Source organism: Abramis brama, assembly GCF_963993115.1.
Source record: "Abramis brama genome assembly, chromosome: 19".
Taxonomy (NCBI): Eukaryota; Metazoa; Chordata; class Actinopteri; order Cypriniformes; family Leuciscidae; genus Abramis; species Abramis brama.
Genome location: NC_139981.1, coordinates 23,567,810 through 23,584,001, shown reverse-complemented (window position 1 = coordinate 23,584,001; position 16,192 = coordinate 23,567,810). Strand labels below are relative to the sequence as shown.

General features: G+C 35.3%; 1 protein-coding gene across 1 annotated transcript in view; it reads left to right on the top strand.

Moving 5' to 3' along the window:
- Positions 1-16,192, top strand: part of LOC311069437 (protocadherin-15-like) — a 268,582-nt gene that overhangs the window by 184,085 nt on the left and 68,305 nt on the right. Inside the window, exon 24 of the mRNA XM_084092609.1 lies at positions 2,996-3,108. Coding sequence (XP_083948735.1) covers positions 2,996-3,108 — 113 coding nt within the window. The remainder of the gene's footprint in view (positions 1-2,995; positions 3,109-16,192) is intronic.

The following is a 16,192-nucleotide window of genomic DNA, read 5'->3' as shown; positions in this document are numbered from 1 at the left end:
TAGAAAATAATACATTAAATAATGTTAAAATGTACTTGACATGTTTAAATTAACATAGTTAATGTATTAAACTTGAAATGTACTGTAGAAATGCTACAGTACTGTTCATTTGTAGTTCATGACACCTCATGAATTAGATAATGCTAACAAACTGAACCTCTTTGCAAAGTGTATCGCTTTCATGTTATTGAAATCCAACATCAATCAAAAGTTTTGCTGAGCTGAGGTCAGTTTGACTCTCATTCTATTGTTTTAAGATTATAATTGGAAATGCTTTGTCAGATGGCTGCCAATAAAATACCAGCATGAATTTCATGTCATGTGTCCAGTTACGCACATGGATGCCTTATAAGCAATAGATGTTGCTCTTTATGTCATACTGTTCTATTAATGAGTCACGGAAATATACTTTTGTCAACCAGAACAGAATATTGTTCTATTTGTTTCTCATGATGGAAAAAGCACAAAACCCAACAATGACACTGTTTATTTATAGCAGTCAATCTCAAGCTAAGTCCAATTATCTCTGACAAATGATGTTCTTCAGGGTCAGTAATTTATCATTGACCATTAAAAAAGAAGGGCGAGTCACTGGATTAAAATGATAACAATTGCGTATGTGTATTTCTGATATAACATTCACCGACTCGTGGACTCTTTAGTTACTGTCTCCTCTACTATGACCTGAATCAATACATAACTTAATTAGCCTAACGTTAAGTGAGATTAAATCAATTTACCATTGAGCAAATGTAGGTTTTACCGTGTTCATTTGTAAATAGTGTCTGACAAGTCTTTTAATCAATAAATGCACATCTATTTTTTTTTCTTTTTCTTTTAAGATTTAGAAAAGCAGCATTCATCCTCTCTGTATACTTTGTGCCACTATAAAGTGCCTGAGCAAAAATTAGACATGTCTGTCTGTGTAAAATAATATATTAGACTGTAATGTTTTTTAAACATTTTTTAAACATTTATTAAAAAAGTTATTTTGTTTTTCTTCTTGTGGCACAATGGTTATGGTTCAGTGACAAATAATGATGTCCAAGATAATGTAAATGTGATTTAAAAATAATAATAATTATATATATATATATATATATATATATATATATATATATATATATATATATATATATATATATATATATATGATATGTGTGCCATTTATTTGTTCAGTCATGTTGATTTCAAATTCTTTTGAGAAAAAAAAAATATTATAGCATTTTCAATACATAAAATTAATTAGGAATGTCTACATGTTTTAACCATCAAGTGAAAAGTAATGCAATTTTTTCATTTTACCTTGAATACTCATTTTACCTTGAGTGTACCGACTTTATTTTCAAACAAGTTTTGTACATACATGCATATATACATACATAGATTTAATAAAATTGACACAAACCTATATTTTACAGAAGAAATACACCAATTCAATGTCAGTGCTAGAATTGCTCTCTTCTGAAGAAGATGTAAAAAGCCTGCGATAAATAACTCACCGCTGGGTTGTTACGTTTGACAATGGAGCTGGGTAATACAAAAATGTTTTTATGGAAAAACAAATCACCTATACGAGTAAGTCGGTCATACTGAAGTCTTATAATAATGGTGGTCTGGATTTTATTGATTTTGATTCCCTCAACAATACATTTAAAATTAATGGGCTGAATCAATACCTATCAAAACCAGCTTCTATTTGAAATGTTTTTCCTCAACTTGTTTTTTCACAATTTGGTCGCATTCGTTTTCTCTTAATGTGTAATTATGACATCTAAATCTAATCTAAATTCTCTATCAAACTTTACAACTTTCATCAATACGTTCTCTGAGCATGGGCTCTAATTTATATATATATATTTATTTATTTTTTTTGTGGAAAAATAAGAACAATTTATTTAAGAACAAATCTTTGTTTTATGATAATTGGTTTAGTAATGGTTTGCTTTTGGTGGAGCAGTTGTTTAATAATTAAGGTCTTTTGTTCAGGTACTCCAATTTTTTCTCCAAATACCAAATACCAATAATAACCCCAAAAGAATTTACAACAGTTATGGGAGCTATTGCATTATTCTGGTTTGTGTATGCTATTTAAAAACTGTAATTACTCTTCATTGCCTACTGCATCCTTTCATAAACCTTGTGATACACCTATTGGTCAAATTTGTTTTTCCGAGTTAAGAGCCAAAAGTTAATAAAATAAGATCTTTATTTCTTAAGAATTTGATTTCTGTAATCTCCTTATGGAATAATTTGTTTGATAACCTTGATTGGAAAATGTCTTGTCTTTGGAATTATATTGGCGTTTTTGTCAAGTGTAAGATTGTGCCAGGCTTCTCAATACAACTGAGAAAACATTGTATTTGGGTATTTCGACTCAGACCCTGCACAACATAGATGATCTGTTTTATTATTAATTTATTTTATTATAATTAATTTAAATGTTACATTCATGCATATTATTAAAATGACTTGAATGTCAATATCTGACAATAAGTTAAGGACGGTTTAGAATTTGCTCTTCTTTTGGGCTCTTCATGTGATTATTTGTATGTAATATTATTATTATTACTCATATTTGTATTTGATTTTTTATTTTTTTTTGTGCTGTATGGTTATTTTTTTTATGTTTCCGTCAGCAATAAAAATGTCTGATGCATACGACACACAAAAAATGGGAAACACTTTGGGAGTTTCAAAGTCGTCATCTGATTGGTTGAATTCTCCAGGATTTCCAGGAGATGGGTGTGTCACGTTTTTTAACGGTCCACCTGGAAACAAAGCTGCCGTGATGCCAAACCCCCTCATGGAAGAATTTTCTTTTATTTAATATAAAAATATTCTGCAAAAATGTGTTGTTTTTTAGCTAAAATAATTTCAGATTTTGTTACAATCTAGACAATGGCCCACAGAAATATGAAAATTTTAATTCAGACACAAGTCATTGTCTGTATGAACTGCATTTTAATGTATTTTTCATAACCTCTTCTCATAGCTGGTGGTCATCGCCTATGACGATGGAGAGCCGGTGAAGATGAACAGAACCACAGTGGAAATCACTGTGCTTCAGCCCTCCAGGATTCCCATCTTCACTGAGGAAGAGTACAGGTGGGTGCCGTTGTCTGTAGAGAGCAAGGGAACAGACATATACTTATTTATGACATGTTCTCTTTGAGCTCTGTGAGTCAGAATTAGTTTAGCACATATTCCCTGCAGGCTGATTCAGAATCTCTGCATGAGTAATGAGTGTTATCTGTGAATATGTGATTAGAATTGCAGGCAGGTTGAATATGACTATGGAGCTGGTCTACATCTCTCAAACGCTGTTGTTTCCAAAGGGTACGTCTGCAGCTTGTCAGTAATGTGGATGTTGAAGAGTCTGGATTAGCATGACAGGGGCTTTAAAATTGAATGTTAGAGAAGTTTTTTGATTTTGATTAATAGAGACACAAAGGGCCAGATTTACGAAACGAGGCAAATTAGCGTGAGAGCGCAATTCCAAAAAAGCGCCGTTGGGAGTGGAGGGTTCTGCGCGTGATCTACTGATGACAAGCAAATTAAAGAACACAGACGCAGCTGGATCATTTCCAGAATGACAACGCAATCTAATCTCTTGGACAGTAAATAATGGAAACCAGTAAATTGACGAGCGCAATCCTTAGTAAATCACCTTGCGTGATTCATTTAAATGCATCTGAAAGGGAAACTCCTACAAATGCATGTGCAATAAGGTCAGCCGCAAAAATAACTGTCCATGCCTTTTCAGTGCTGTATTTTTAACTGCGTGTCTTTAGTAAATCATGACAATAGTTTTTTAACGCCAAAAGAGGGTTTGCGCTGGCACACGCTGTTAGTAAATCTGGCCCAAAATAAAAAATAATAATAAATGAAGCAGTTGTAATTGAATTATAATTCCAATGAAATATGGAAATGATTGTTTCTAACATAATTTTTATTCCAAACGGCATTTTTGCACCCTTGAAGGGCACTTTGGGAAGCAGATACTACTTTTAGGAGCGTTCCAAATGAAAATAAACAATCCCTTCACAAAGGGCCATTCCACAAGTCACTTAGGAAAGGTCTTGAGGCGACTTATGGCGTCCGCCATCTTGGAACTGTTAACACAATGATATTCATCACTCACACTTACAAATCAATTCATTTTCATTGAAAATGTCTCAGCATTGTGCAGCCTATGGCTGTACAATCTATAAATACCAAAAGAAATATAACCTTTCAGAGGTGAGAATTTGCTGGCTTGTGTTTAATGTAACTCAATTTGTAATATCCATATGCAGAATTATCACATTAATAATAAGCCTAATGCTATGAAATCATCTGATATTGTCTAAATACATATATAGATATACATGCACCTGCACAGTCATCTTGCTCTCGAGTGTTCACAGACCGTTCCAATATGGCAGACGTCTAGCAGCCTGTTAGAAATGGACACCAATAAGGAATCTATCTATATATACCTATGCATGCGATGGACACTTCAAGGAAGTCATTTTATTGTTCATGGTCGAGTGACCCAGGGTGGCGAGTCTTCACAATCCATTTTAAAGCTTGTTGGCAGGAGCGTTCGAATTAATGTTAAAACAGGATATTTCAGATTGTTTTGTAAAACCTAATTATAAAATGTATATGTATTTGCAACAGTTCCTGTTGTAGGAACAGCTAATGCTGCTTTTTCATGGTAACATTGCAGGTGAAGATAATGAGGAAATTACATTGTATGTCATTGCTCCCTTCGCCAAGTGTGTTCCAAAGGGCTACATTGTGACACGCAAGTGCCCTGCTCACTCCAAAGTCTCCACTTGTAGAGCTCTGCCCTTCAGACTGAGTAGAGCATATAGGGATGCTCACTTCCAATTGTAATTCGCCCTATATTCATTAGACCTGTCATTATGGGATGCCTACTGTACCAGGGACCAGGTAAAAATGTACCAAATTTGAGGTTCCCTGTAGTTAGGGTGGTTCGGGGGCATGCTCTGCCAAGAAAATTTTGATTTCTCTGCCCTGCATGTGTGCATTTTCAGACATTTGAAGGCAAAAAAAAAAGGTTAACAATAGTTTTAAATCCATGTCAGTGTTTTTGTGTTGGTCGTTTAACATTTCTATTCTAAAACAGCTGTCAAAAATGAAATGTTTAGTTTCGATACTTACATCTTATCTTGCACTTTATGACCATTTACTGAAGCGTTGCGCTGTGCTGGAATTCGCGCTCAGCAGCTTCTGTGAACATAAAGCACATCTACTTTGATTTGGTGCTGTGCAATATATGCTTGCAGCACTAAAGTGGAGTTAATAGCAATACTATATTAGGTAATTATTTCGCAACCTTTATTACACCTCGGAAAAATACAGAGGTCCGGTCCTCAGTGACCTTATACTGGCTATTGCCATGCCTTGGACTGCATAATCTGTTCCTATGTCTGTATATTTTCACCATGAGGTAAAAACCTCTGCCGCTCCCGTCTTTTACTTGTCATTCCTTTTATTCATTTCTCTGACTTTCTCTCACTGTTGTTTTCCACTTTCATTCTCTCTGTGAAGGCATGCGGCAGAAAGAAAGTTTTGTTCTTCTGGTCAGAAATAATATATTATTTTATTGTGTACTTTCTCTACTTCGTGCATACAATGGAGAAAAAACAACAAAATATTTTGGAAAATAAGCTAAATAAAACTTAAACCAGAAAAGAAAAACTTTCTGTGAGGATTTAAGGAAGGAACTGTAATTTTTTTTCCTGCTTTGAGCAGATGTGTGTCATTTTCAAGATGGTGTAAAATAGGGGTATTTTATTAAAGTTCCAAGAGGTTCGGTCTCTATATTTTCTTCCTAGCTGAGATCCGGACAGTGCTTTTTTGGAACATTTATACATTTCCATCGTGGCAGCCGTAGAACTTTGTAAAAGAAAAAAATCCTAAACATTTAAAATAGTCATCAAGGATGAGAGCCAAAACAGTGATGTCTACGAATTTTTGCCAATATTTACCAAACCAAGTAAATATTTCTCCCAACTGGATATGAAGAGGTAAGAGCAGATGTTTTATCAGGCTATTTCTTATTATTACTATTATTTTACATTTAGACACCTATGTGTATGGCACATAGAAGGATTTGGGACTGAGAAAACGTACTGGCGATGCAGGGTTTACCTCTTAAAGAAAAGTATGGACCATTTTTTATATTTTGTTCAACGTAATAAACTACTAAAAACAATCAATGTACATAATCTAATGATCAGTACTCAGTAAAGTTACTTTGTCTTTCCTAGCCATCTTTAAACATTTTTTCCAAATTATAACATTGTTTATTATGAAATGCTCTTAATAATATTAACATATTATGTTAAATGTATGGGGGGAAAAAAACGTCTTAAGGCGCCAGGCGTTAACTTGTCACAAGAGTCAGCTCTATGACAGATAAAAAATATTTGTATTTGTTGCATTCTCATTTTCTGCAGCGTTTTAGCAAAAGTATATATTTTGCTGCTCATCGTGTTTCATCTACTGTTGTTAAAATAACCTTGTCATCTGTAGCTCTTAATGTGGTGCTTTACGTCTTTAGCGGAAGAGAGAATCAACGCGCACAGAACGGAAAAGGCTTGAAAAAAGCGTGTTTGGGTCTAGATAAAAATATTACGGAATGTAGCACAGAAAGAGCATTTACCATAAACTGCCTTAATCGCTTGTGTTGTGTTACGCTCTGTTGTTTTGATACGCTGCTCACTTTAAACTGTAGAAACGGTAAAATGACGCAATTATGTCCCGCGGTCCAGATGGAACCAAGCCGGTCTGCCATTTGAATACCACTGGAGAAAAACATCCAATGCCTTCAGAAAGTATTTAGACCCCTAAAAATGGGCCTTTTATATGTATTCAGGCATTTTATGCTGTACTTTGTAGTGGTGACTTGCAATTACAGCATTGAGTTATCTTGTTCTAGCAGACAACCTACTGGGATTTGAGCTGTTTCTCTGTCAGATTGAGTGTGGCTGTCATCATTGATGTGTCCAACTTAAATCCTTGGCAGGACCATTCAGGTCATTCAGGAATCCTTCCTGAAGCATTGTGCTGGCTGTTTGCTCCTGTACGTTACTGATTCTTCCAAATGGTCTGGGAGATTTCTTCCACTGTGAGGAGCAGAAAGTCTTCCATGTTGTGAACGTTTGTTTCTGAGGTCAGGATCTCTAAAGCACTGCCTTCATCTCAGAGTCCTACTGATGTTCTCACACCAGCAGTTTCCATAGCAATTACGAATAAAAAGGCAGTCTATTTTAGGCTTGAGACTGAGAGATGGCCATTCATCGGTAAGATTGATACATCACAGCTGGCTCCTGAAATGAGCTAAACTCCAGTGCTCAACGGGCCAGTGTGCCATACTCGTTAGCATAGCTGGATATAAAGCCCAAAGACCTTCAACAGTTCATTTGTCTGTGTAAATGAACAATAAATGAGCTGACAACATGCATATGAAATTATATCAGCTTTTGATGTGTAAAATAAGGATATTTCAGTTGAATGCAAAATTAATAAATACACTTTTATTCATAAATAAATATGCAAATCAGCATATTAGAATGATTTTTGAAGGATTATGTGACACTGAAGACTGGATTAATGATGCTGAAAATTCACCTGACATTACAGGAATAAATTACCCTTTTAAACATTTAAATAGAAAACAGTTATGTTAAATTGTAATTATATTTTACAATATTACTGTTTTTACTGTATTTTTTATCAAATGATTGCAGATTTGATAAGTATAAGTGACCTACCTACCAAAACAAACGATTTTTGTTTTTCACAATATTTCTACCTTCTCTGATTATTAAAAAAATATATATATTGGCCTTTTTTGGCTATTGTACCTTTCAGACTTTAAATTGCTTAATATAAAAATGTCTTCACTTCCTCCTACTTCATGATAATTTGGCAAACCACGTTTCTGGACACAAAATAAATGTGTTATTGTATTCATGGTTGTGATTGACAAACAGTTTTTAAAGCTTAATAACTGGTCGTTTGGACTGAGCAGGGAGTTTTAAAGTCCCCCTGCAATCAGTAATTTTATCCCTTAAAACTCATCTTTTATAATCAATTATTTTCCTGTGAAAATAATTTGTCATGCCTTAAAATAGCTTGAATGTAACTCTACACCCTTGCTTCATTAAAGGTGAACTAAGTAACTTTTTTACCTTAACTGAACAGCTTCAGAGTCACTGGAATGGTTATATTACTTATTTCGGGTTGAATGGTGGTCGTTTAGCACCCCCCTGGTCCCGTGAGCGGAAAATCCGCACTTGCAACTTTGACTTTGTCTCGCCAACGAGTTTTTACAACAGTGTTGTCAAATCTATTCCGAAGCTGTAGGGGGAGCTCTAGAAAGAAACCTGCGAGCAAAAAGCGAGAATACAGCGAAGAAATCCCGAAATTACTGAGCCCTGCTTTAAGTCTACATGGATCCATGAAAATGCAAATTAGTCCCTGCCTCCACTCACTCACACCAGCTCGGACTACCTGATCCGCTCGGTCAACTGTTGTAAACGCTGCTAAACAATGGCAAGTGGAAATATTGGTTTAATTCAGCCATATATGTTTGAACCAGGAACTAATTCAAAAGAAGAGGAAGAGTGAATTATACAGGCTCGTCTACTGGTCAATGTATCAGAATGGTGATGTGTTTTATGTATCACTCTCTACAACGTCAGACACCAAACGGTAATTAATATGATTAGCCTTTGGCTTGACTATGTTATTGAACTGCTAATAATGTGTTGCTAATGTTACACAAACAATGTTCCTGTTCGCCACCTCAGAGTCAGACAGCTGGCCTCTAAAAATCAGCATCCTTAAAAACGTTCTGAACATCATAGAAAGTCAGTGGGGAAAGGCATATAGTTCAGTATAAAATATACATCATATACGTAATCCCCCCGCTATATTAATATATGCAACCAAATTTTCCTGTTCCTTCTTAAAGATGTTATTGTGCTCCCTGTGAAAAAGCCCCGACCCGCCCTGCCCACATGTTGACGGGATTTGTTACAGGGGTAGTATTTTCTAGTTTATTTTTTATTTTTATTTTTTATGTTCTCCAGAAAGGAGGTTTTGTTAGAAATGACTTGAGACGATAATAAAGTTGTATTCTGTCTCTTTCCAGCGTTGGGATTTGAGTTTTTTAGCCCATTCAACTGTAATGTTATGCAGTCTGAAGTGAGATTGGTGTTTAAAGGGGTCTGTGTGTTGACTGAAGCAGTGGGCCAGAGAGAACACTTCACAGTAAGCTCTAATGGCGTGAGCTATAGAGAGCATGCAGTGTTTCTCTGTAGACCTCATTAGGCTGTGGACTGCAGCTGGAACACTCTGGAGATCTGATTAAAGCAGCTTAAATGAAGACTTATGAATCTCTCACACACATTCAGTATTTTTTAACAATGAGGGGAATAATGCTGTTTTGGATGCCTAGCCCTATCATGTATTGTTGATCAAATTCAGTTATTTGACTGCTTGATGTTTATAACTGTAGACAGATTTGATCATTAAAAAAATTCACACTACATTTTTCATCACGGTCGGCTCAGATCCGTCAGGAATATACAGGGATGAATATTTAGGTGAGTATTTGTACTTCCTAACTTACATCTCTGAGGACAAGTTCATACATACTCAAGGTTGGTTTAATAATTCTTGTTTACCAACAAGTGACATACACACACACAAGTGTGTACTGCAGAGAAGTTGTCTTCTGTTGTCACGTCTTGTCTTCATCATCGTGTGCTTTGCCCAGGGCTTCTGTCGCATTGACACCTCTATGCTTTCAAACACACTGGATGGATCTCACAAAAGCTGTCAAGAACATGTCTGGGTCATATTTCACCCCAAAACATATACATAAATGATGTTTTTCATAAAGACAAAAACTATATTTTCAGCATGATTAACTTTTTTTTTTTTTTTTTTTTGACAATGAAACAAATCTCTTCTATTTCTCATCGCAATGCAAAATGATCTTATTCTCATTCCTTGAAAAAAGCATATTTAAATTTTTGAAGTATACCATGGTTGTAAATGTTATATGTATATTTTTCATGCATAATATATTTTTGCACATAGTATTTTCTTTCGATTTGAGGGTGAAATGTGACCTGAACATGTTTAGTTTTTTTGTGGATTCATATAATTGTATTATTCATGCATCAGTTTTTTGTATTTGCATATCTGTGGGTGTGTGGGATGAAGGGAAGGAGAACAAAGAAAATCTAAACTCTTTATTCAGCCTAAAGAAACAAAGACAAGAAAGAAAAGTCTGTATGTGTTTCTTAATTTCTCTTGTATTATATATTGCTACAGGCCAACTGAACTTTTGCTCAAATGAATGCGATTGTTTTCTCTTTTGCTTTAAAGTTATCACCACTGTATGTAGGGCCTATTTCATTTTATATTTAATTTCATGCAAAAATGTGTACAAAACACAGACAAAAACATTGTCAGAAAAAAAAGTTTTCTCAAAGACTTCATCGGATCTGATTCAGAACGATAATCAAAACATAGATTGAGTAGATCGAGTGGATCGAATCCATCAACACCCCCAAAGCTTGCACCTGTACCTCAACATTTCATTCTGTAACATTAGGCAGTTTTGATGTAGGCTATATGCTGGTTAATGTTTGATGATCGCATTAGCTTACATGTGCGTAAGCAATGTTTCTATCGCTTGTTTCTTCGCCTGAGTTTTGATCCAGAGATTTGTACTCTTTCAGAAGATGCGTAATAGCGCCCCCTAGAGTATAACACGGATTGCTGGAAAATTCTGTCAGTGGTGGGGAAAGAGTTAATATGTACTTCCTTCTAATTTAAGAAGCAATGCAGCTTACCCATATTGGGAGAAGTTTACAAGCTTTGTTTTGGGGCAGTGTGTGTACACACACATTATCGTTTGATTTTACCTGGTCCAGTGTTTCTGAATGTCCATTATGAGCATCTTGAAGATTATAGCTGAACATCATCACTTTTATTATGTGCACAGCTCTCTGAATACTTGATTTTGATTAGCCAGGCTCTTTATTCTGCTCCGCTCCACGTTGGGGTCTGATCTCCCCGTTGGGTTTATTTTTCAATAATGACCGGCTGATTGTACATTATTCCTTACATAATTAACACAGTTCATGAGATGAACTGCTTATGATACCAGACATAAAACAGCTCTGAATGTCTAAAGTCTAAATTAGCATTCCTTAGGGCAGATGAGAGTACATTTTGCACTTGTTTTAATCCAGTCATTAAGTTGAGATGATATGTTGTGTATGCATTTTCAGAAAAGATTTTTTTGTGGAGAGAGATTTCTAACAGTTCACAGAGGACACTGTCAGAGAGATCACAACGAGTTTGAATTGCCAAACACTCGCATGCCTGGTCTCATAAATAATCATTCAGTGTCAAATTGAAGAATGTAGAATTGACTGTCACTTGATCTTGTTTTGTTAATTGTGTCATTGATTGTTGATGCAGAGTTAATACTGCTTTAATTCGCTCTTATGAACTGTTCATACACTCATTGATTTAATTACTAGAGGTTGAAAAGTGGTTGAATTGTTGGTGGGTGTTTCTACTGCTGGCTGCCTCAGTGTTACTGGTGGGTTAATCTGATCCCGTTTGTGATCCGATCTAAAGCACTGAGCACTTGTGAAATCTATCAATAACCCATTGCTTTTGATTTGATTGCACCACAAATGGGATGTTTTATCGGTAGCAATACCATGTCATTCTAATTTAACACTGAATCTATTTTCTTGCTGCTAAAAATGAACACTCTGGAAAGTGTTTGTACAAAAATTGCAGTAGTGCATAATGCACCATATCATGAACCAAACAATCCCATCATGGCATCGTGCATCATTTTTCATCATTTGATTCATGTGGGTCATTTCCATAAAGTTAAACTAATGTATTACGGTGCAAAACTGTCTTCAACTGCTTGTTAACAAAAAATATATAATCAGCCAATCACATGGCAGCAACTCAATGCATGTAGGCATGTAGGTCAAGACATAAAAGTGTATATAAGAAACCAAAAAGTGTATTTAAAGATTTGACTCATCACTTCTACTGTTAACATACAAGTTAACATGCAGTTGCATAAAATCCCACTTTACACATATATGTAGTAGAGCTAAATGGATTGTGCAATTATGTGACTTGTAAATGCAATGAGAGTATGACAATGAGAAGATTACAGATGTGCTGCTGAAGATAACTATGAGCTATTGTGTGTGAGAGTGTTGCAGTAACTCATTTCCATTAAAAGATGCTCCTCTTTGAGTTTGTGGCTATTTCTGTCCTCTGTGATCCCCATGGTAACCAGCATGAAACTGAGCATCGCTGAGATTTCAGCATGACCTCGGCTTCTCGCTGTCAGTGTTGCATTTGACTGCTGCAGTGCCCTATTGTCTCAGAGACAGAGCAAAGCGCTTCACCCCGTTTATGTTACAGAGGAACCCAGGCAGTCAGCAGCTCTTTGTCGAGATCTCTCAGTGATGGCTGTATTTTGACTGTTGGACAATAGAGACAAGAGTGTCATGCCCACCCACTTCTGATGGCTGGCGTGTGGCTCTCTTCTGTTTGAGAAAGCACAGAGACTTTCACAACATCTGTGAGAGAACCAGAACTGTGACAGTTAATTCAGATAAACTTCCTTTTTTTGTCACACTTAATAACAGGAGCTTTGTCTCACACTAAAGCCACACTGCAGTCCTACTTTCTGCCATTTTTTATAACGCAAGAGAGACTGACAGCAAAGATATTAGTGATTGGTAAAGATAACTTGTGTAATGCATACAGTGCCGTTCAAAAGTTTGGGGTCGGTAAGATTTTTTAATTTTTTTTAAAAGAAGTCTCTTCTGCTCATCAAGGCTGCATTTATTTGGTCCAAAATACTATAAAAACAACAACATTGTTTTTTGAATTTAAAATAACTTTTCTATTGTAATATATTTTAAAATGTATTTTATATGTATTTGTAATTTATTCCTGTGATGGCAAATCTGAATTTTCACATGATTCTTCAGAAATCTTTCTAATATGTTGGTTTGCTGCTCAAGAAACATTTCTTATTATTATCAGTGCTGAAAATTGCACGGTTGTGCTGCTTAATATTTTGTAAAAAAAATGTTCAAAAGAACAACATTTATTTGAAGTTACTTTGCTGCCACTTTTGATCATTTAATGTATCCTTGCTGAATAAAAATATTAATTTCTTTAAAAAAACAAAAACAAATCCAAACCCCGAACCTTTGAACGTTAATGAATGTGGTTTGAGTGTTTGTTTGGTGAATGTCTCTTGAATTTTGATGCTTGTTTTAATGCTCTTAGCAAGCAAAAATTTACCATACAGAACAAACTGTTGTCGACACAAACCACATTGCATGCGAACCCATTGACTGGGTAGTATTTTCTTTTACCGTATGAAGTTTTGTTCATGGTTTTTAACACTAGAACTGCTATGGCGGTCATTTTGACCGTTTTGAATTTTATATCTGCAATAACTTCGTTGAAAAAATAAATAAAATACTGCTGGTACCTGACTTTTCCTAAAAGTGTCTGTATTTTCATTTAAAATGTTTTTCATATAAATTACACATAAGGCAAAAAAACAAATGAACATATTTACCTATTTCGGCCATAGACGGTCAGATTGACCGCACTGAATTTCGCAGTATTATTATACATATACCAATATACACAACAATAAAATGTGGTAAAAAATACACAAAACATATTCCACAACAAATCATTTAAATGTAATGATATTCAGAACAGAACAAGAATGAAAAAATAACTATAAACAAGCCAAAATGAAATAGGCTACTTTCAAGCGAAAGTGAAAGTAAGCGGCGTTGGGCTCACGTAACTCTCTAATTAGAATCAAAATGTTTCAACATTTGCGATGTATTTGGATGGTAAACTATTCCTTATAGGCTTTGTACTTCACTCACGTTCCAATATCGACGGAAAAAATCATCCTCTTCACATGCGCAAAATGGTACGAATTGTACTACTGACTATATAAGCAGAGCAGTGGAATTTGTATATGTTAGGTTGACTATTTTATTATTATATTTTATTATGGCTATAATGAACAGGCTGCGATGTCAAGATTGCAATGCTGGAATATGGTGTGTGTGTGTGTGTGTGCGCGATCGAACAGTGTAAACATGAAAACATAGGCTGCTCCGTCATTTTGTTCAGAACATCTATGGATATTATTATTTATAGATGTATAATTAAACTTTTTTAAATGTACAGTTTGGTGTTGTTTTGTTTTTAAAAGATATCCTAATACAATAAATGCATTAATCTCTCAATTGGGTATTTATCATTAAAGATATAGAGTTTGGAATCTAGCGGTCAAAATGACTGCTTGCGGCAGTTCTAGTAGTTATGGAATTCTGGCACTTCTAGTGTTAAGGATTTCATGCAACCTGTCCATGTTAACATCTACCTAATTTGCCTAGCTTCTAACAGAGGAATTTGCATCAAGTCAACCGTAATTTATGTAGCACATTTAAAAACAGCATAAGTTGACCCAAAGTGCTTTAAAGATCAAGCAAGAAAAAAACTACTAAATATAAAGCATAATACAATAAATTAATACATTTAAATACAACATCATATATTTTATCCACTTCAAACCCTATTCTGTAATCTATTCAAAAGCCACAGAAAAAGATATAATAATAATTTGTGGTAACACTTTATTTTACAGTGTCCTTGTTACATATGTTACATGTACTTACCATAGTAATAACTAACCCTCAACCAAATCCTAATCCTACCCTAAACCTATAGGAAGTACATGTAGTTGCCTAATATTACTCACTACTTAAATATATAATTACACTGTAACAATGACACCTTAAAATAAAGTGTAACCTATTTTGTTACATTTATATAGCACTTTTCCTCTGAAGCGCTTTACATAGAAGGGGGAAATCTTCTCAACCACCACCAATGTGCAGCATTCACCTGGATGATGCAAGGACAGCCATATTGCTCCAGAACGCCCACCACACACCAGCTTATTGGTGGAGATAAGACAGAGTGATTCCGAGTGAAGCCAATCAGTATATATGTGGATGATTAGGAGGCCATGATGATGGACAGAGGCCAATGGGCAAATTTGGCCAGGATGCCGGGGTTAAACCCCTACTCTTTTTTTTTTTTTTTTTTTTTTTAGAAGGACATCCTGGAATTTTGAATGTCCACATAGTGTCAGGACCTTCGTTTAACGTCTCATCCGAAGGACGGCTTCAAAAGATGGCTTATTTTTAAAGAAGATTTAAAAATGGCAAGTAATGAAAATGACCTTACATGGAAGGGGAGAATATTCCATAATTTAGGATATAACTGATATACCTCAAGCGAAATCAAAGAACGAACTGATGTGATGAACAAAATCAAGCCGAAACCAAAGTTCGTTTGGAGATCGTTTTGGGAGTTCGAAACAGCTTGCCAAAGCTAACTTTCCAGAAAAGTTCAATAAAAAAGTTTCACTTGCAACTCTTCTCTGGTTCATTTTATCTGTTCAGTCGGTTGAGGTCAGTTGTCCTCGATCGAAAACATGAACACACTGGAGAGCCACTTTATAGTAGAAAATTAAGTTGTACTTCTGATGAAATGAGACAATGACACTGTTTTTCATGTTTAATACTTTATACGTTTTACATGTTTAAAACTTCCTGCTCAGCTACTGTTCGGACACCCTTGCTTACTGCTCCGCGCTTTGCTCTATCGCTTTTACATTTTATCTCCTATATTTTTATATTTTATTTCCTTTTATCACCTAATTTTAACTTCAGCAAATCAGCACAGTGCTCATACGACAAAGTTTGGATTACTACAAAAATGCAGAATTATTTTACCCGACCAGCTTACATTCCGGGAAAGGAAAACACAACTGCCTACAAGGATAAGAGAAAATGCCTCTTCTGGTTCAAGAATCTACTTGCTGCACCAACTGCCACAGACTTTTACAAAGGATTGCAGTTCTTGAAACAAAGTTACTTACGGGACCACCAAACCAGACGGAGCACACAACAGAGCTTCGTCATGGACACCCTCAGCATACCGGTGAATCCCATGAAACTAGTGCTCCTCGACAGGTAGAGAAACAAGCCGATCG